This window comes from Scaptodrosophila lebanonensis, unplaced genomic scaffold, assembly GCF_003285725.1.
Source record: "Scaptodrosophila lebanonensis strain 11010-0011.00,11010-0021.00 unplaced genomic scaffold, SlebRS2 tig00000024-arrow-pilon, whole genome shotgun sequence".
Classification (NCBI taxonomy): domain Eukaryota; kingdom Metazoa; phylum Arthropoda; class Insecta; order Diptera; family Drosophilidae; genus Scaptodrosophila; species Scaptodrosophila lebanonensis.
This window is the reverse complement of record NW_022060538.1, coordinates 15,871,740-15,893,431: the sequence shown is the minus strand read 5'-3', so window position 1 is coordinate 15,893,431 and position 21,692 is coordinate 15,871,740. Positions and strand designations below refer to the sequence as shown.

At 38.0% G+C, this 21,692-nt stretch overlaps 1 protein-coding gene across 1 annotated transcript in view; it reads right to left on the bottom strand.

The window, feature by feature from the left end:
* LOC115621400 overlaps nt 1–4,679 on the bottom strand; it is a 58,920-nt gene extending 54,241 nt beyond the window's left edge. The window contains exon 1 of the mRNA XM_030515044.1: nt 4,570–4,679. Coding sequence (XP_030370904.1) covers nt 4,570–4,627 — 58 coding nt within the window. The 5' untranslated portion in view covers nt 4,628–4,679. The remainder of the gene's footprint in view (nt 1–4,569) is intronic.
* Between the last annotated feature and the right edge of the window lie 17,013 nt (nt 4,680–21,692).

Here is a 21,692-nt window from a genome sequence, read left to right as displayed (position 1 = left end):
CATCCCAGCCACTTGGTTGCCTCTAACGTTGGATGCCCCGACTCAGCCTTAATATATAAGAGTGTTGCGCCAAGTTGTGTGCTTAGCTGCTATAATATTTTGCTTTTTTCCTTGGGCCACACCCGACCTAAGTCCCATACCTCTGGCTTAGTCTGGCGCCTGTGTTTCTGTGTTTCTCAATAAAGGTTCATTTCATTTAATGACTTCAAATTGATTTTACTCAAGGTATCGTTGCTGCATTTTATATGCCACTCGTTGGCTCATATCTCAGTCATTGGCGGCGTCAAATTGCAAATACGTGCTTTATGGCTCGCGATGGTGATGTTGTTGCTTCCGTGGAGACTGTTGCTGACAACGTGGGATAATAATTTTGCAATGATTACGTTGCCAATGCGACAACGTGTAATGGATAGGCAGGAAAACCAAGACTGTGCTCTCAGCCCATTGGAATTATTGTTGCCGCCGTTTTACGAGCTGCTCATTGAGTTTTTCATTAACTTTTAAAATGAAGCTGTAATGAAATTTAATCTTGTGGCTTATTTATAAACGCAATTAAAATTACGTGTACGTTCAGGCTCGGTGGCACACTTGTTACATGGTGGTTAGAAGTGTTTATCATTTAAAAAACCTTTCTGTGAGTAAAGATTGAGAATAACAATGTATACCTTGCAGCTCGAAATATATCAACATTTCCCTGACTTACAATATTAACGTTTGCGATTAGTATTGCAATTTAAGCAAATCTCGATTATCTACTATAAGTATAACTCTGGCTAACCATTTAATACTGTGGAGGACATGAATCCAAACATGAATCCTGCAACTAACAGTCCATATTTGCTTAATAAGTCAAGCCCTATGCGAAGATTAATGTTCCCAAAATGAAAACAATAACAACCGAAATAGGCTAAATTCAACTCAAATTCTCTTTTAGGCACGTATTGTAAAAAAAAGAACGTAAACAAATCATTCAAATTAAACCAACTAAAAAATTCCAGAAACGTGTATTTTGTATTAGATAAGAAAAAAACTTCCGTCATGATTCGATTTCCGAAAACGTTGCTCTCAAATAAACATGCATCCTTTTTATAAAATCATCTGGAAATAATGAAGAATGCATGGTTTATTTGCGATCTATAGAAAAGAAGACAATATTGATGGTTCATAATGCTTTTGAAACACTCTTCCTATCGATCAAAGTCCAGTTATCGAAAATCCAGCAGCTATTAAATGTATAGCTATTTTTATTCAATTCTGCAATGCATCCAAAAGCATATAAACAAACCCGAGGGCAATATACAAGGTGCAATTCAAAGGAAACATGACTTTTTGAATCTAGCGCCCCCTGGTGGCGCTCTCTATATGTCAACTGGTGCGTTAGAATCTGCTATCTTTATCGATTGTCCAGTGAGAATTTCATGACATTTCATAGATTGGAAGTGAAGTTATTGCGTTTTAAGTGTCAGTATGTTTGTGTTATCGGTCGGAAAATAAGCTTCGAAAAAAAGAGCCAACATTAAATTTTGGTTTAAAATTGGTAAAACTTTTACCGAAATTGATGAAACAAGTTTATGGCGATGATTGCCTATCTCGTAGAAGAGTGCACGAGTGGTTTCAACGTTTTCAAAGTGGTCGTGGGGACAGAAATGACGATCAACATGTGGGCCAATCAAAATTCGTGATCACCAAAAATGTCATCAAAGCAGTGCGTGAATTCATCAAAAATCAACCGAAATCATCATTGAAATTGATGGAAATGGAATTGAGCATCTCCAAAACATCGATTTATCGAATTTTGACCGAACATTTGGGCTTACGAAAGGTGTGTTTGTTCCGCACAAATTGACTGACGACCAAAAATTGCTCAAAAATCAACCGATTGTGACCGATTATTTGACCAAAAATCACATTTTAACCATTAACCACTCGCCGTATTCACCTGATATGGCACCGTGCGACGTCTACCTTTTCGGAAAACTACATTTGGCCATGAAAGGAAACCGCTATGCTGACGTTGATGCCATCCAACAGGCGGCGACCGCCATCCTCAACGCTATACCGACAAATGACCTAAAAAAGTCGTTCGATCACCTTTTTGAACGTGCAAAAAGTTGTATTCAGGCGGAAAGAGACTATTTTGAAGGCGACCAATCAATTTTTCAAAAAAAAAAAAAAATAGTTTTCGTTTTTTAATAGAAGTCCTGGAACTTTTGAATTGCACCTTGTATGCACCTTGTATATTATTTAATATCTTATCAGTTGTAATTAATTTAACTTAAAAACAAAAAAAAAGGGTTTAAAGAGTTAAGTTCACAGAACTCTAACATTCTAGTCTTGTTATGTTGACATTAAGAAATGTTCATATTGCCTCACATACTCGTACATACGTACTTTAACACTCTTAACCAATGAAATAAAAGCACAAGTCACACTTCCAGTGAACTGACCAGCTGGAGATATAAAGTAGAAACATCAGTTTAATAAAGACACATACTCTTACAAATGCAATTACTTACTTTACCGATAATACATATTGCTGCAAAACTCAAGGAGTAAGGGATAAATGTTAGTATGAGGAAAAATGTAGCAATAATTTGCCTTAATTGTTTTATAAATGTTTAAAATGTTTTGTAAATTGCCATTCAAAAGTCTGCCCCCGCCTTTTCGTTGCATGACTTAACTAAAATGTTTGGCAGGCCGACAATTTATTAAAATTAAAAACTTGTAGCACAACAAGTAAAATACTAACATACACTCATATACACAATCACACACTCGTAAAGCTGCCTCAGAAAAATGTTTATGAAGTAAATAATCGAAGCGTGCACTATGAATAATTCATGAGTCTTATGGAAAAAAATACACGAGAGCAAGAGACGAGCATAAGGACTTGGACACGACTTCGACTTCTGGCTGCTGGCTGCGTTTGCGTGACATTTTACTGCCCAGTAGTGTTTTTAAGAAAATTGACGGCTCGGGACCTCGAGTTCGACCGAAACAAGAACTTTGTAACGTGCTTGCGCGCCATTTGCAATTAGCCAGCAAGCATCTGCGTTTTTTCTGCTTCAAGCTATTGCATACATATATGTGCATATGAATATTTCTTAAATGCCAAATTGTATTTTTAAAATTGTGCATTCACTTAAAATAATTCAAGGTCGAAATATCCGGCGCTAGTCTTGTTTGCTTAATTGAAAAGTTCGTATAAAAATGAGTATTTTATTTAAAAACCTTCGAAGAAAATTCAAAATAAATGCTTTTATTCGAGCTATCTTTATCATTTGGGGTTAGGCTGGACATAAATATATATTTTTGCAGTTATTTACATTAGTTTATTCATCAACAAAAAAGGCAACGGCAACAGCTCTACTTTTTTACATATATTGTATTTATTGTAGAGTAGCAATTGGAAATAATTATCTTTAAATTACGTTTGCATCGAACAAAAGTGAATGGTTTGGTTATCGAATTTCACAGCGGTGTTGCAGATATCCCAATGTGGCTTCTCTTTTACCGTTTTACAGTTGTAGCTGTGGCCAAAGCTTGGACAGACGTATTACAAAGTAGGAACCGTATACTGTGCACACGTATTTAAAAAATATACAGAGCAATTACTGAAATTGAATTCAATGCTAGACAGGAAAGTCCACTTTAAAAATATATTTTCAAAAAATGAAAAAAATTTTTTATTATAAAACATTTACGTAAAAATAAATATGAATGGCGTATGTACTATATGTAGGAGATATTTGTAAATCTACGTGTACATTTTCAATAGAGTACAATCACATCGGAACTGTGTCTGTATGTAGTGCAATAACAACCAGAAACTACAGAAATGTTTGTAAATTCCAATTCAATTATCCTATCACGATGAAACACATAAGCACGTACGGCATTAAATGACCAAGCTTGGGATACCAGTTCCAAGAATGGCGAGAGTTATAGAAAAATCCATAATATCTAAATAAACACGATTTTATCCATTCTCGAACGTGGCACAAACTGGACACAGATAGGCGGAGGTACCGACATAGCTATGTATATCGATTTGTCTTGTCTTACTGATCAAGAATATATATACACTATACGTATAAAAAGTGTAGGTGTTAGCTCACATTACTCAAATAATTACATAAATATTGCCTTCGAGTTTTAATTGACACTTAACCCATTTTTAAAATTAAGAATATTGTAAGTTATATTTTCATTAATTTTTATAATTTATTAAATTATTAAATTATTAACTCTGCAAAATGCAAGAGTTCGATCTTATACACAATGATAATTCTTAATAAGGATAATTCTTTCATATCGCACTAAAAATTAATGCATTAGAATGATTCCTAACTGTACAAATACGTAACTAACGAATCTGTATTCGTAATATGTTATATAATAATGTCAAACAAATTATTGCATTCCAAAAATATAACCAGTCTCTCGTTATTGATTCGGAATTACCAAATGTGTACGAATTGCTCCTTCAAGCAGAAGATCCCCACTCATATAAGTTGCTTGTAAACTATTCAAGAACAAGTAACAAAGCATTCAGCCAAGCATACTTACTTATAGATTTAGTTCCTAGTAATCCTAAACATAAAACGATTATCCAAAAGTTATACATATTTCTGCAGTTGTTGCGGTAACGGCTTCTGCTGGTGCACTGTTCTCCTTGGTTAGTTAAAATAAGCTGATTTTGGGATTGGAATCGAAATTGGGATTGCACAAAATTTTAAAATGCACACAAAGAGTTGCACGTTAGAGGACCGAGCATGGGACTAAACTGCTCGCTTACAATCCAAACAATAATCAGATTTCAAAATATTTCTGCTCTTTATCATCATAAAATGCACACAGAAATCGGTGGCTTTATTTACGGTTTTGTCTGCATCCAATTGCTGCAAATAATTTTCCTTTTTTCTCTCTGTTTGGCATCAATTTTGCAAATTACAAAGCTTTTGCGCCAATTACTTTTGAATTGCGCACACAAATAATTTCATTAAACGTTGAGTTACATTTTAATTAAAAACGCGCACATAGCTTAGCAAATTAAATTTTTCGTGTTAATTATTCTTGCGCGCAAACGCAATGAACAATTTTGTTGTTGTTGTTGCTCTTTTTGTTGCCTACACGACAGGAAGCGGGATTAGCCGTAATTTCCGTTAAATTCACAACAACACGTACACACACACAAAAACACACTGGTACAACGTCAACAACAAAAACGATGTCGCGTCACTTCTGTCGTTTGTTTTTGTATCTTGTTTTCCACTTTCGATTTTACTTTTCGCCGTCGCGTCGTTGCCTTTGGCTATACACTACACTATACGCTCGATTGGCTTTTCGGTTCGGCCAACTGCTGTGGCTACTGTAGGAGTTGCTGCTACTGCTGTTGCTACTGTTGCTGCTGCTGCTGTGGCTGTTGCTATATTCACTGCCAGATCTCGTACGCGCGCACTTGTTGTGCTCGGAACAAGCGTATATCCTGGACTGAAGTGGCAGTGAAGGCGAAGCGCTTTGGTCCCATTGGAAAATCGACGGCTCAGCCCTCGGCTCGATTCGGCTCGGCTCGGCTTCGAGGACCACAATTTGTGGGTGTATGAAGGAGTGCTTCCAATAATGATGTGCACAGGGACAAACACGAAGTGCTGCACGAGAGCGGGAGAGCATCGAAAAGCTTGCGCAGCATTTTCTCTCTCTCTTTCTCTTTTATCCACCAATTTGTTGCGCTACCGCAACAGTTTTTGCCAGGACCTGGTCGCTGGAATAGCAATGCCTCCTCCGCTGCTGTCTCTAAGGAGTAAGCGCATTGGAAGCGACAAAAATGAAGCAACAGGCTGTCATTCAAGTCAGTTAGTAAGCCATTTGCCTGCCTATGGGGCTTTTATGTGTCACGGTGTGTGTTCGACTGAGTGTGTGCCTTGTACACTGCAACATGCTTTGTGCCTGCAGTCAAGTCCTTGAATGCTTTCAATGCATCAAACATTAACTAGGCAGGCAACTAATTACTTTGCTACATGTATGATTACCGCTTTGGCAATCACCGTGCACATGGACGGTTGACCTGCCCCCAAACTTTGTGCACCACACAATTGTTGTAACAACAGCAACTACGAGCACAACAACAATGGCAACAACAGCACTCGATAGCAATAACAATGCACATAACGAGTGACCAAAATCATTGTCGTACACATATCATGTTAATTTTGCGGTTAATTTTGTGGCAAATAAGCCAAGCAAACAAACGTCATACGCAGAAGGCATGTATTTCTACGCTTATGCGCAGCATGTCTCAAAAATATAAACGAGAAATAATTTCCCTCCACTATACTCGTGCTCTATTGATATGCTCGTATTAGCGAAAAACATATTAATATATAACTGTCGCTAATTATTCAATGCGACGTTGCCAACTTTCCCTTAATTTCTAAAGCAAGATTAAAATCTTGCAATGTTGCAAGTATACAATGAGTTTACAAATTAAATACTTATAACTCCAGTGAGTCGAAGTCGGTTTTAAATATTTCGCATACGTTTCTTGTCAAGAGTCCGCATACCACATCAACTTCTAGATCAATTTTATGCCAGCACAATGCACTCCCTCCATCAGTGATTCCCCAATGGGGACTACTTGAATACGGGATATTTCACCGGTGGGTTGGCTCGTCTATGTATAACATACTCCTTTGTGCTATGTATTGGTTATTACTTATTAAATAAAACGCAATGTAAATTAGTCACAGTGTTCATAAGCATCTCACTTTAAACAATTTTAAATTTTACTTTTAAAATGCGTTTTTTAATTGTGGGATTTTATATTAAACATTTCTAAATTGCACTTTGTAAATGCTTTTTCTATACCCTGTACCCGTAGGGTAAAAAGGGTATATTAGGTTTGTGCAAAGTATGTAACATGCAGAAGGAAGTATCTCCGAATTCTGAATCAGCATGACGAGAGAATCGTCCGTCCGTCTGTCCATCCGCCTGGACGAGAAAGAACGAGTTTATTTTATTTTTTGGAATAATTGTAATTTTTGATTTAATTGTAGGAACTTAAAGTAAGAACCCGTTTTATTTAACAATCTCATTTAACATTTGATTTTGATTATGGTTATCGTATGAACCATCGTATGGAAATAATGAAGATGTTGCGGATGATGAGCGTTGAGAAACCAACAATTTTGTTGCTGCCATTTGCGGTTATTTGCCGAGCATCAAGAACCGCCCATTTAAGCCGTCAAACACCCTCTCATCTTGCATGAGTTATTGTTGCCCCCCTCCACTTGCCAAGTACGCCCACAACTCATTATTCACTGCCTGTTAATACACATGTTGACAGACGTCGCAGCGAGCTTGGCGTTGATTTGGCTCCGGCTTAAATGTATTAAGCGCAGTTCACGCCACGCTTCGTAACGGCAACGCAAAGTGTTGACAGTGGGTATCAATTAGTCATTAAGCCCAGACAAGACAAAGAGCCATATACAAAGACCCACAAAACACCCAGAAATCTACTAGAAGACCGAATGCGAGGCAACACGACAAATGCGCTCAAAATAATTTCGCTAAGTAGGTAGGTAAAAAGCAAAACGTAGCAAAGTTCGCGATGCCTTAATTAGAAAGACACGTCACGACACGTGTCTGGCTGCCATTTTCTTTGTCTTGATATTCAAAGATGGTGGGCCTGTGTTTTTTATTAGTTTTGTACGTGTATTTTTGAAATTAATCGCAATGTGCGCACATAACAGCATCGGACACACGGATGTAGCTATTAAGTTTTATGACACAGATACACACTCACAATCTAACACACTAAATGAACACCCACACACATACGTGTACAACTTGTAGGTGGAGGATGTTGTAAAGGAAGCGGGAACCGACTGTAAGCATGCTCATTTAATTTTCCCTGGGTCCACTTTTAATTACAAACAATCAAATCAGCTTGTTTTTTCAACGTTGGCTCGAACTGGACCGGACCGCACCAGACCGGCCTGGCCTGGAATCAAGCGAACGATAGCGTGCCTGGCAAGGTCTAGCGCACAACAACAAGAACACGTAATTGTCAGCCGTTGTGACAAGTGACCAGTAACATCAACAAAAGTGGTTGTTGTTTTTGTTTTTGGTACTGTTGCTGTTGCCAGAGCCTGTTTGTGCATTGCCCCAGTCAGCGCACAACACAAACACACACGAGCACAAAGAAACATGGCTACCAACACTCACATACAGTCGTGCGCATATGTGTGTGGGTATAGCCGTTCATACATGCATATATTTTCCGTTTCAAGCATGTCTGAACTTAACTTTGTTGAATGCCACACAGTGGATCGAAATTGTAGTTGAAAGTGTCAAAAAAACTGTTTTCTAAAGATGCCCCAAATTTTGCTATTTCGAACCTAAATTATTTTTGAAATCAAACTTAATTATACAAAAATTATGAAACTAAAATTAAAGAAATAATACGTGTAATGAATGTCTTCAAATACATATGACGGCTGCATAGTTCTTAATAAAAAGATAGAAAAGTAAAAATAAAGATTGCATGTCTTTTAAACTTTAAAATAAGTGATATTCCACAAAACATTCAACAAATTTAGTCATTCATTTATTAATCATTATTAGTGTTGAAACGTCAATATATTTAGAATATTGTATATATTATGTTTATTGAACTTGTGCTGCTGAATATATTATAACAACATACATACTGAACATTTTTTGTTTCGTTTTTAAGTTTTACACCACATAATAGTACTTTAATTTTATGAAACCGAAAAATTTAGTTCGCATTGACAGATTACAAGAAAGATATTTTAAATTATTTTTATATTAAATTATTATATATTATTATTATATTTTTAATTTACAAGAAACCTTTCAGATAAAAAACCACAATTATTCGCAAATCAAGAGAAACGAATCTCTTACCAACTAAATAATATCAAAATTTAATTATTAATTTAATTATTACGAGTCATATTTTAGTGATCGTAGCGTGATGATTCTAAATAAATGAATCAATGATGTCTCACTATCGTTTCTAAAGCGTTTCCTTAGCGATGTTGGGAGGTCCTGTTCTGGCAAAACAGAGAAATTTAACTAAGAACAGTCCGATTTCTGTTAGATTAGAGACACTGTTCTTTGTTTGGGTCGGCGTACAATAAGGGCTGTCATCATTAGTGACCAAAACAAAAGTTTACACCGTGTACTAAATGAATACATGGCCTCATAAGCCTGCGCTGACATATTTCGTCGTCTGCTCGTATATAGTACGAAACAATTTTATTAAGCCATAAAATGCTTGCCGTAATGTGAGTTTGTTGCTAATTTGCTGAAAGCTTCGCCAATCTAACAACAATTTCATGCAAAATTATGCTACATGTGCATGCAATCGATAAGCAGCGTGGAAAGCTCCGGCACACGTGGCGTATGATGAATGTTACACAAAGTGCTTATCTGCAGCATTCAGGATTCAGCATTTGCCATTTTCTCTCAGCACAGAGCACTTTTTGCAATGTCACATTGTGCAAATATGTTTTTTCCTGTTATTCCTTCCGTCGCGTTGTGCATGCATAAATTTGCATTTGGCGTGTACTTTTGGTGGCCCACATTCAACGTCCGCCCCCTGGCCCCACCACCCCTGCTATCAGACAAATAGCACCAGTGTCATATACATATAATGATAGATAAATTTTGCTGCGATTTTGATTTCATTATGCAAATTTAAGCAGTTTTTGACAGGCATGTAATTGCATACATATATGTACCAAAATCAATTAAAATACAACCCAGCCCTAATTTATAATCAAGTCAAACACAAAACTCAGTGGTTGGACCAATCTGACAGTTGTGCTATAAATAAGTATTATGTATGTGCCTGATCATAAATAACAATATAAGGATGTATATATGTATATGAAATGCTGACCTAGTCTAGGGCATGTGGTTACGATTGTCATATCGAACAAAAAAAAATCTTTTAACACAGTTTGTTCATTTGAAAACACGGAAAGAAAGGAAAATCAAAATGTGCATTGAAATTATGTGCAAATAAATAAATGAAATTGATTAAAATACATACAGTAAAATAAATCGTGCATACTACTATATAGTACATATTGGACCTACTATGTACCCATAGCAGAAGGAAGGTATACAAGTTGTTCAAAAAAAAATCGAGTGAAACAAACACACAAACCCATAAGTTTCCTTTATTAACACAGCAGAAAAATTCACATATATGTACGTAGTAGAGCGTGCAAAAAGCTTAATATTGCACGTACGTGTGCAGTTTCCATGTAATAATTTTTTCTTACTATTACACCGAAAGGACGCCATTGATTTAAATGCATTTTAATTTTCAGCTGTTATGGGGCAAAAAATATACCGAGTTTTCCTTTTTAAAATAAACAGTTTAATGGAAGATGTGACCAGCGCCTACCTAGAATATCGGTCAAGCTGCAATGCTGTATTCGGGACATGCAGAGAAGCAGGATTGCAAATATTGTGGCAGCACTGATCTCTAGGCAATGACGTCACGCAATAAAGAATACCAAACCATTGCACAAGCAGAAAATCAATTTTTCAAAAATGTTTCCACAAATTTCATATCTAAATATATAATACAGTTGTCCTAACTGACTGATTGATGGATGGCTGACAATCAACGGCAAGTACTACGAAGCTGAAATTCCTTTTATGTCAGCGTTTAAAAGCGGGTCTAAATATTTAACTGCTAAAGGAGGCTAAAAGAAAGAAGGGCTTTAAGAAAACATACAGATACATTCCAGTACAAAAATGCAGAATAGGTGTTAATAAATTCTCACTGACGCTATCGATAACAAAATTTCTTCTAAATTGGCGATAACCTGTGATTTGTAATCTTAAACAAGCTGATTAATGCCTTTATATTTAAAAGATTAATATGAACTGCAATTGAAATAGTTGTGAATTTAATATCGAACTAAACCACCTTCACGAAATAAGCTATTTTCGACTCTTTGTACAAGTATGTACAAATGTGTCTATAAATGCGTTCATCAGTTGGATTATTTGTCAATTTAAACGCCTTTTAATTAAATTGAGGATTGCTAGCATAGAACATAATGCGACAAGTTTGTAGAGCAAATGCGCAAATCCCATACAAATTTGCCGAGTGAAGACCAGATACGCAAGCCGGAATTGCCACACAAACTCGAGCAGACTGATTTCGGACTAATTTACTTCGTCGGCAGATTTCCTACAAACCATTTGGAATATTTATGAAATTTGCATGTACTTGCAAATTGTTTCAACCACAAGTTTCCTTGAGAAAAGTTGATTGTACATTTCAGCAAGTATAATATTCCTTTATCGGAACTAGGACAGTCTGGGTACAAAGCTTGGTTATTCTAGCTCTGCTCCTTTCCAAAATTGAATTAAAAACACAAATATACAAATTTAAAAATCAATTTTTAAGTGAGTGTGGTTGGTAACATTCGAGACCATTAACGCTTATAATATTTGTTCTATTGGTTAGAAATAGTCAATATTTTATGTCATTCTGCTATGCGACGCATAGTCCAATATCATATGAAAAATACAGGACACATAATATGTAAGCACTCCATTGCGCCGCATAGCTCAGAAAATTCCATCGTGCAGCCAAAACACCTCCACTCCTTCGATAGGCTCGCCAGTTTTCTTGTTTTAGCCTAAATGCAAGCTAAGCCTGGCAAAACAAAAGCCCAATTTCTGCTTCGTTTAGTCCAGCGAGCAGTGGCGTAGGAGCAGCAACACCAATAACAACAAACAAAGCTCATTTACACGGGAAATAGCCTAAGTGCAAAAACCATTTAAATGCAAATTAACCACAAAGTGAAAACATGTGAACAAAGCTGCCTTCAAAAGCATGCGCAGACCCATCTACACGTACATCTCCTACGTACGTACATATATAAGGCATACATTGGCGGACACGCAGCCGCATGCATGTGGGCGACTCGTGTTTTGGCGCATACCTCTCTATGTACCGTTGACTTCAGTTTTTTGGCGTGGGCCTTTGAAGTTTTAGCCTGCTTGGGCTTTGGCTTGAATGTAAAATAGTTTAGAACCAGCAGAAGCACACCACAACAAAATGGCTGCGGGCATGCCTACTGTACCTGCGTAGGCTTGCGTGTGTGGGTAGACATTTTAAAAAGCAAACCTTAATTTGAATAAATTCATATGCATAAATGCTCAGAGCTTACACTGATTATGCTTTGGTCATGTGCGGAGAAGAAGGTTAACCGGAGTCAACAACAATGGCGCAGAATTGTGGGACCACAGCCACAAGTAGCAGGCTCTGCCTTGCTAAGATTTCAAGCTAAGTTGTAGACTTAAAATAGAAGTGGCATTTCCACTATAAACCAAACAATTTGTGTTTTTTCTTTTCTAAGCCGTGTATGCTAAATTCAATTTGTTTATGTGTAACGTAAACATGAATCTTGATTAATTCCAAAAAATGTCGGACTGTCGAGTTGGGTTGATATAATATTTTGTTAAGCAAGAATTGGTTAGGTAATGCTGTGAAACATTGGTTCTTAACATAAAACCGTATTATATTAATTTAACAAACATCTGCAAATTATGTTGGCCCAACACAATAAGCAACACGTCGCTAAGGCAATTGACAAATCAAGAGCCTTTACTGTTACCATCAGAAGACGACGATTGAGATGGATTGATCATCATGCATTAGAATAGAATCCCCTGAGAAGTAGAAAAAGAGGAAGGCCCCGAAATAGCTGGAGGAGAACTGTGCTTGTTGAATTGGATACCATTGGAACGCCATGGGCACAATTAAAAACATTACCTTTAAATAGAATTAGATTTCGTAGTTGGGTTGAACCTATGTATGCTTTAGCTAGCAATTGTAGAATTCTGTTGCTTTGTATAAAATCAGCTCTCCACCCCACTCAAGTATTTGCATTGCTAAAAATGGAGACGTGAGTATCCGATTTTTCTATACCACTTGCGCTTGTTTATTGTAAAATGATGATGGCTGTGGTGCATTAAAATTGGCCAGGAACCTTACTGTAAAGGCAAAAGTTCGGATTCAGAGCTACATATGTCAACAATATACATTATTAAGTTTTCTTTTATAAGTATGGTCTTCAGATTAATAGTTAAAAATTCGAATACTTTTTTTCGTGACACCAATAAGGCGTTCATAATAACCATCAGTATTTTAAGAAAGGTCAAGAAGGTGCACTAACCAACTTAGTTTATATATGTGAGAAAAATATATTGAAAAGTTGTGCAAAAGTTTTGAAAATATATCGAAACTAAGTAAACAAAATGCAGCAAGAAAGGAATGCTAAACTCGAGCCGGCTCAACTCTTAAATACCCTGTACCACCCCACAAAAAAAGAAATTTAATTAATTAACGAAATTTAATATAAAATATTCCATACATGAATACACACATTTACATTTACATCAGAATCGTGTCTATGCGTGTTTGTGTACTTGTACATATGTATGTATGTGTGCATTGGGCCTGGTTATATGGCTATAACTTTCTTTCAGATCAACCTATCACAATGAAACTTGGTATACGGATATATAATCACTAACTGGATATGTCTAGTTAGTTACAAATTCCAAGAAGTACGGGAGTTATAGAAAATCGTGAATAGGGGGGGAGTGGGGTAATGAACAAACTCGTCCTTTCTCGGGCTAAGGAGAATCTGTATATCAAGTTTGGTTATTCTAGCTCTTATACTTTCTGAGATCCTTGCGTTCATACAGACAGACAGACGGACACGGCTATATGTACCCTACGGGTACAGGATATAAAAATAATATATATTAAATAATAATCGCATGAAAAGTACCATGTCTTCTATGCGAATGTTAATGCACTAAGAGTACATTCATGCTTCTATGTACCATTTTATACTACGATTCAACAATAGATATATGAGTATTGCAGGTTAAATTGAAAATTGTATATAATTTTACGGAAAACATTTTCTGTTCGCTTCAGTGACAATGCATTTAATGACAGGAGCCTGGCATGTTTGGTTTTGTTGTACCTTCCCACAGGATACCCTCTATAAATGATATGGTCACAGTGCCACAGACAATAGCAATGGCACACTCATGTGCAGTTAGCATTTCAGCAGCAATGCTAATGAAGTTGCGTGTGACCTGACCAGAGGTGTTGTTTTTTTCCTGTTTTTGCACTACTCGTACCTGACCCACCATCAATATGTCAGTCAACGTGTCAGTTGTTCGCCCCGTAAGTCTGGGCGCGTTCATGTGTACGCTGGGGCGACTGTGCACCAATAGCCAGCAATTACACACCAGTTGAATGAATGAGCGCAATGACCCAGACAAAGGCAGCCCCAGGACCTCATCCTGAACTGCATTACACACTCTTCCAGTGCGCCACGCGATATCCTTTGATTATATCAGACCAGCCCAAGTACCAGTCTGTGTGTCTCTCTCTGTATTTATGTGTGTTTTATTTATGTATGTGTACTAAACAAGAGCAAGCAAGCCCGACATTAAAATAGCCTGTACTCTCCACAAAAAAGGAAAATTAAAAAAATAAATAAATTTATAAAAAAATTTAAATTATAAAAAAGAATTAATTAATTAAGTAATTAAGTAATTAAGTAATTAAAGTAAATTAGAAGACATGTTTTTGTTCAGTTTTAACAGCATATATTTACATCACGTGCCTATTCGTTTTTACATGTATGTATGTATGCAGCACAAAGTTGAACCAAAGCAGGAACAACAACAGCTGCGGGCAGCGCTGCAAGCAGAACATGGGCAGCGATTTTATTTATGGCTATAACTTTCTTCAAAATTGACCTATCATGATGACACTTCGCATACGGGAAAATAACCATGAACTGGATGTAAATGCCAAATTTGAGTTCAAAATTCCAAGAATTACCGGAGTTAGGATAAACGCGAATTGCAGGGGAGTGGGGGGGTGTATCAGAAAAAAAAACACAAACTCGATCTGCCTGGGGCTTAGGGGAAGCTGAATGCCAAGTTTGGTTATTCTAGCTAATGTTCTTGATGAGATCGTTGCGCTCATACACACAGACGGACGGTCGGATGGACAGACGGACGTAGCTATATCGACTTATCTTGTCATCCTGATCAATAATATATATACTTTGTGGGGTCTGCCACGACTCCTTCTATATGTTACATACATTCGCACAAATCTAGTATAGCCTTTCACCCTTTGGGTACAGGCTATACAAATCGGCGTGCTTTGAAACAAAGTGATTTGGGCCAAAGGAGCCCGAAATATTAAAAGTTGTGACTTTGTCAATGTCCAGTGATAGAATCGGCCAGCTCATTATTGCTCTTCCTAGTTTTTCTTGTTAAATTCTAATCTGTTAACTTCCTTGGCCTTGATATGTTTAAAAATCTTTCTCTCTCAACTCAGTCTTCTTCTGCCAAACCATTGGAAACAAAATAATCTGAATGTTATTGGTGCCAGTAGGAACCTTTTATGACGATAATATTGTAAGATTGTCTGTGTACCAGAAATAGTTTTAAGCTCAGATGTTTTCTCGTCTAGTTTTATATAGTGTATCGGAAAATTTGTTTATTCTAGACAGACGGACATGGCTATATCGACTCATCCTGTCATCCTGATAAGAATATATATACTTTGTCGCACAAAACTAGAATACCCTTTAACCCTTTCGGTAAAGGGTATAAATAGTGCAAAAACGCTGTACAAAGCAACGAATTCGTAGCTCCTGACCTATCTCAACCATCCCATGTATGTTTTATGGTCAACAAACTGCATAGCACTGCTGCATTTCTCACAGTGTTTGCAAAGTGCCTTTGTATGTAAATAGAATGTGCATATACTCGTGTGGGGGCACAGGCGAGGGCAAACCGAGATCACAAATGAAGTTGTGCCCACAAACATTTTGACATTTATGTACATACGTGCGTTGCCATAGTCCTGACCAAACCTTCTGCTCTCCACCGACGCACCATGTGATTGTGTTGAGTCTGTTCAGTTCATTTGATATTAATATAGACACTCGTACGCTCTCACAGACAGACAGAAGCGTTCTGCTACATATGTTTTCATTTGTATGACGTGGACAAGGACAAGAGTGATGAAGTAACGGGTGCGTTGGCGAGGACAACCCTCATCAAAAAGTTTTTGCTAGCTGCTGGGCTTGCTGGTCAATGCTATTGACAGGCCACTTTGACAGTATGTGTCCGTCCAGTTGTGTGTGTGTGTGGATGTGTCTGTTTGTTGACAGTAATAATTAAAATGTGTGGGCGGTAGCACAGATAGTCAGTCAACAGCTCGGAAAGGCAAAGGCAACGGCAAAGACACAGAACAATATCAACAACGGCATTGATCACACACACACGCACACACAGACAAACAAACACACAAATTAATTCTATAACAATAGACTAAAGTTTTTTGATTTTTCCATAGAAAACCATAGAAACATACTTACCTGCTTATTGGCATTGCCATTGCCGTTTCCAGGTGATTCATTAGCTTCCAAACGAATGTGTGCGAATGTATTTTCAACAAATTGCTACAACTCTCGAGAAGCTCTCAGGGTATTATCTGAGTCGTAGAAATTGAAAGAAAGGTGCAAAAGTCAATGAAAATCAAGTGTCAGAGCCAAAAGCGATTTGAAACTATGATGGCTGGGCGCAGAGAGCACACAAAAATCATTTGTAGTAATTGAAATGCTGTCGAACAAAGCGGGAAAGCGAGCAAAAAATAAAAGTTGAAGCTTGAAAGCGCCTTGTGCTGTGTGTCTTTTATATATGTGTCAGTGTATGTGTCTGTTCCTGTGTCGGTGTTGGTGTGTAAAAGGAAAGGAAAAGCAATGGCAATGGCAATGGCGATGGCAAATATACAAAAACTGCCATGAGGCACTCTACAATACTATATATATCAAGGCTCGGTGCGCCAGAATGATTTCAGGCTATACAAACTGACTTCCGCTGTGGCTGTCAGGCACAAAGCAGCCAAATACACACATACACTCACAGGCACTACAAATGTAAAACACACACAGCTACACAGCAAAAAGTGTACGTTAGTCACAGAAGACATGTCGAGCATGTGTTGAAAATGTGTTTAACACGGGCAAACGACATCGAACGCTCGCTCGATTCTGTTGCAGTGCCATACGCTGATATACATTGTGCAACAGGACAGAGGATCGAGGAGCAGCAGTGACGAAACAAATCGGCCGAAATCAGCAAAAATTCGCTCGCGTTCAACTGTAAGCAGTATGTGTAACCGTGCATGTCTGACTAGCAGCTAAGACGCGCATTTTGAACGACGTTAATGCGACTTAGCAGACACGCACGACAGAAATCTAAGCAAATACATACCCTGTAGTACTGAAAGGGCAGTTGGTGCATAGAACCACTGTCTTCTTGTTCGCTAGGAGTCGACCAGGGCCGACTCAAACTTGATTATCAAAATTACCAGCAAAAGCACAATCTCGCCTTAAATTATATTTGAAGGGGTCGACTTATGTTGACTTAAAATAGATTACTCTGTGAAACCAAAAACATTAAGATGAAACTTGGGCTTTAAAATAACATATTTGGAATGACTTTATTTGTCCTGCTGATCTATATACTTTGAGTGTTACAATAACTCAAAAATATCCCAAATAATACCCATTTGGGTACAGATTATAAGAAGGATATATATACAGCATATGGGAAATTAATCACAATAAAAAGTTCAATTAAACTTTACGATTTTCCTTTACGTACTTTATATCGTCAATCCGAAGACAGATAAAATACATTAGTTACGGTCTATGGAAGGTTAGTAAGTAGCGAAAAGGGGGCTGCTAAATTACCGAAGAAGGACTGACGCCAGTTACTGCAGAGTCCTAAGCATCACATATGAAGGCATACATTTAAGTCTGCTTGCCTTGTACTCTCTAAGCGTTCGCCTCATTTGTTTGGCTTTAATGCAACAGGACCCATATAAACATGGCGTGTCCATTTACGGGAAGTCGAGTGCACGCCCCTACACGGCATATTGCGTAATAATTGTTAATTGTGGTATTTATGTGATTGCCATTGCATGAGGGCCATCATTTGATAGACAATCAACTTAAACAGTTTAAACCTGATCACATGGTCACGTTACTGTGATTATCTGCATGCAAGCCCTTTAGAGAACTAAATCGGATTTTAAAATGCATTATAGTAGCCGTAAATTTATATGTATCATAGAAAGTACATACTTATATCTAGGACAGCAAGATCTCTGGTCCCATTATCACAATTACAAATTTCTTCTCACTTAAGCAAAATTGTCAAATAATGGCCTGTAAAAAGTAAACACCAGATGATATTTTTTATACATAAACGTGAATTTAGTCTAGCTTTTTATGTTGGGGTGGATTCGTGCTGATCATTATAGACATGCCAGATATTTATGAAAAGTAAGACTAGGTAAACTAAATGATGCAAAGGGAAAAGTTTTATCAAAGTTATTTGGGCTGTGAAATATGTATTTATTGAAAGGAGAGAGGTATTTGAAGAGATGTAGTATATCTTTATTAAATAGTAGCGGTCCCAGAATAAACATTTCACTTTCTGCATAGGTTTGTCAAACAAAATCAATAACAAAATTCACATAATTAGCCTGTAAGCAATTCAACGAATGTTTAGTTTCAAAAATATTTCTAAAATGTTAGCACCGTGTACCAAGATCCTGCAGCGTCTCAAAATTAGCTCTAATATTATTATGCTCACCCCTTTTAGATAAGTTGTACATATGTATATTATTAAATTTAAGTTATGATAAAACACATCCATAATATTTTATCTCTTTCTTTGCTCCTCTACTAAGTTTTCTACTGGATCTGTGTGAACAACTGTTTTTCCATTCAGTAAAACCTCAAATAATTTGAAAATTTCTTTAAAGTAGAAAAGAGAGTTTTCCTTAATAACAACGGCTTTAAAAAGACACACGTGTTCCAGACGTGCTCCGGAGGGGTCTTCGATCCACTTGATATGTTTTTTGTTGAGCCGATTTGGCGCTGCTGTACCTTTCCCAAATAATTTAAGGTTCGCCAAGGTTGATTGTGTGTATGTGTGTATATTTGTATGTTATGTGTCGTGCGTGCCGAAATGACTGATACCATGCAAGTCCGAAATGCGAGTGCCTTGTTACAAAAAAGGGCATAGCTAATAATGCGTTATGCCGCTATGAGTGCGTTTGTTCTCTTTCGCAGAAGAGTTGAGTGAAAACATAAGTAAAAAACAAACGTAAATAAAGTTGCCAGATGGGCTACTTAACAAAAGTGAGTGATGTTACTTTACATATCAAATAGCGCTTATATTATTGTGTTGTCCTCCAACATCCTCCCCCCTTGAAAGGATCTACTTTCAAAAGTGAGAATTCGGTAACGGTGCGATCTTGTGAATAGGTCGACGAAAGGCTCCTTTGCTGGTTTTCAGGTCAACCACTCGAACCTTGCCGTCCTCTCCAGGAATAGCCGAAGTTACGCGTGCCAGCTTCCATGTTTGCGGGGGTACGTTGTCTTCATGTACAAGAACCAGTTGTCCCTGTTGAATGTTTGGCTGCGCACAGGTCCATTTCGTTTTCCTTTGCAGCGTGTGAATGTAGTCACGATGCCATCTGTCCCAGAATTGCTGCTTTAGAAAGGTCACCTTTTGCCAGCGGTCTAAGTAGCGTAGATTGGTAGTGTCCTCCTGATTGAAGAGGATCTGCTCTGGTGCGGATACCAGTGATGTACCAATAAGGAGATGGCCTGGTGTCAGTACGTCGCCATCATTTGGATCATCTGACACTGGGGCAATTGGTCGTGAATTCAAAATAGCCTCCACTTCAGTAAACAGCGTTTGCAGCTCTTCGAAAGTGAGGTTGGCCTCTGCGACGTTCTTTATCAAAAGAGACTTTGCTGATTTTACTGCTGCTTCCCACAAGCCGCCAAAGTGTGGAGCCCGCGGCGGTATGAAGCGAAACTCAAAGCCTTTACAGGAAGTAAATTCGTTGATGCTGTGGGTTGCCTCTGAGTTAAGAGCGTCTTTCTTAAAATCAGCTAATTTTGCTGCAGCGCCAACAAAATTTGTCGCATTATCACAGTAAATGCGTTCAGGCAGTCCACGGCGTGAAATAAATCTTCGAATACAAAATAGAAATGCGTTAGTTGAGAGTTCGCTGACCAACTCGATATGAATCGCTTTCGAAGCGAAACAAACAAATACTGCTGCGTAGGACTTGTATGGCGCCCTTCCACGTATTCGATACGACGTCATAAACGGTCCGCAGAAATCTACGCCCGTGATCATAAAGGGGCGACAAGCTCGCAAGCGATCTGCAGGGAGATTTCCCATTACTTGCTGCATGAGACGAGGTTTGTACTTGAAACAGTGTGTGCATGCTCGTACAACCTGTCGAGCTAACAATCTGGCGTTTACGATCCATACCTTTTCTCGTAAGAGAGAAACAAGTACTTTCGGCCCAGCATGTAAATTTTGACGATGTAAATACTCTACGTATAAGCGACTGAAACGATGGTCTCGAGGCAAAATAGCTTGGAACTTAGCATCATAGGGAATTTCGGCCTTAGCTAACCTTCCGCCAACTCTCACAACATCTACACACAATTCTCCTAGTTGCATTGAACATAAAAAGGGTGCAAGGCTTTGCAAGCTTGGCTTTAATTGTTTATTTTTCGCTAATAGAAGAATCTCATCACGATAGGCTGACTGTTGTATGTGCGCTACAATGCGCCAGAACGTTACACATAATTCTGAGGATTGTATTTGCGAGATATCTTTAACCCTTAAGTGGCGATTAGCGGAAACTCTGTTGAATACGCGAAATACATAAGACATGATTCTTAGTATTCGGATGTATGACGATGAGCGTTCGATGACAGTGTCAATGATTGAAGTTGTAGGCTGCAACTCTTCTATGCAGATCAGTGCAGCTCGTTTGCGCACTTCTATAGGTGCAGGCAATGGCTCCTTAAGTTGTGGCCAGTAAATTTCCTCTTTCTTCAAAAAGTCAGGGCCGGTAAACCACATGTTGGTTTTCAGTTCCTCAATTGTGCATCCCCTTGAAATTATATCAGCAGGATTTTTAGCAGAAGGCACGTGCCTCCATTTTACGTCTCCAGAATGCGCCTGTAACTCAGCAATTCTATTTGCTACGAAGCAGTTTAGTTGAGACGAATGCATGCCAATCCACTGCAGCACAATTTTTGAGTCAGTCCAAAAATAAATATTGTTGATGTATTGGTCCAGTTTACTTTGAAATTTGCGAAAAGTTCTATTGAGCAGAACTGCAGCACATAGTTCCAGCTTCGGTAGTGTTTGAACCTTAATTGGCGCCACCTTTGATTTGGCTATAACCAAATGCACTTTAGTGTCTGTGCCAATCCTTGTGCGTATGTAAATGCAGCAGCCGTAAGCACGTTCAGAAGCGTCTGCAAATCCGTGTATCTCACTTCTGGCTAATGGCGATGTGCTTACGTATCGTGGAATTTTGAGACTTGAGCTGTTTTCTAAGTCAATCTTAAGTTCGTTCCACATCTCGACAAACCTTGCAGGAAGTGGGTCATCCCAGTCGAATTTCCGAATGACCAAGTCTTGAAGAAAGATTTTGCAGCGTATTACTATTGGCCCCATTAGGCCTAGAA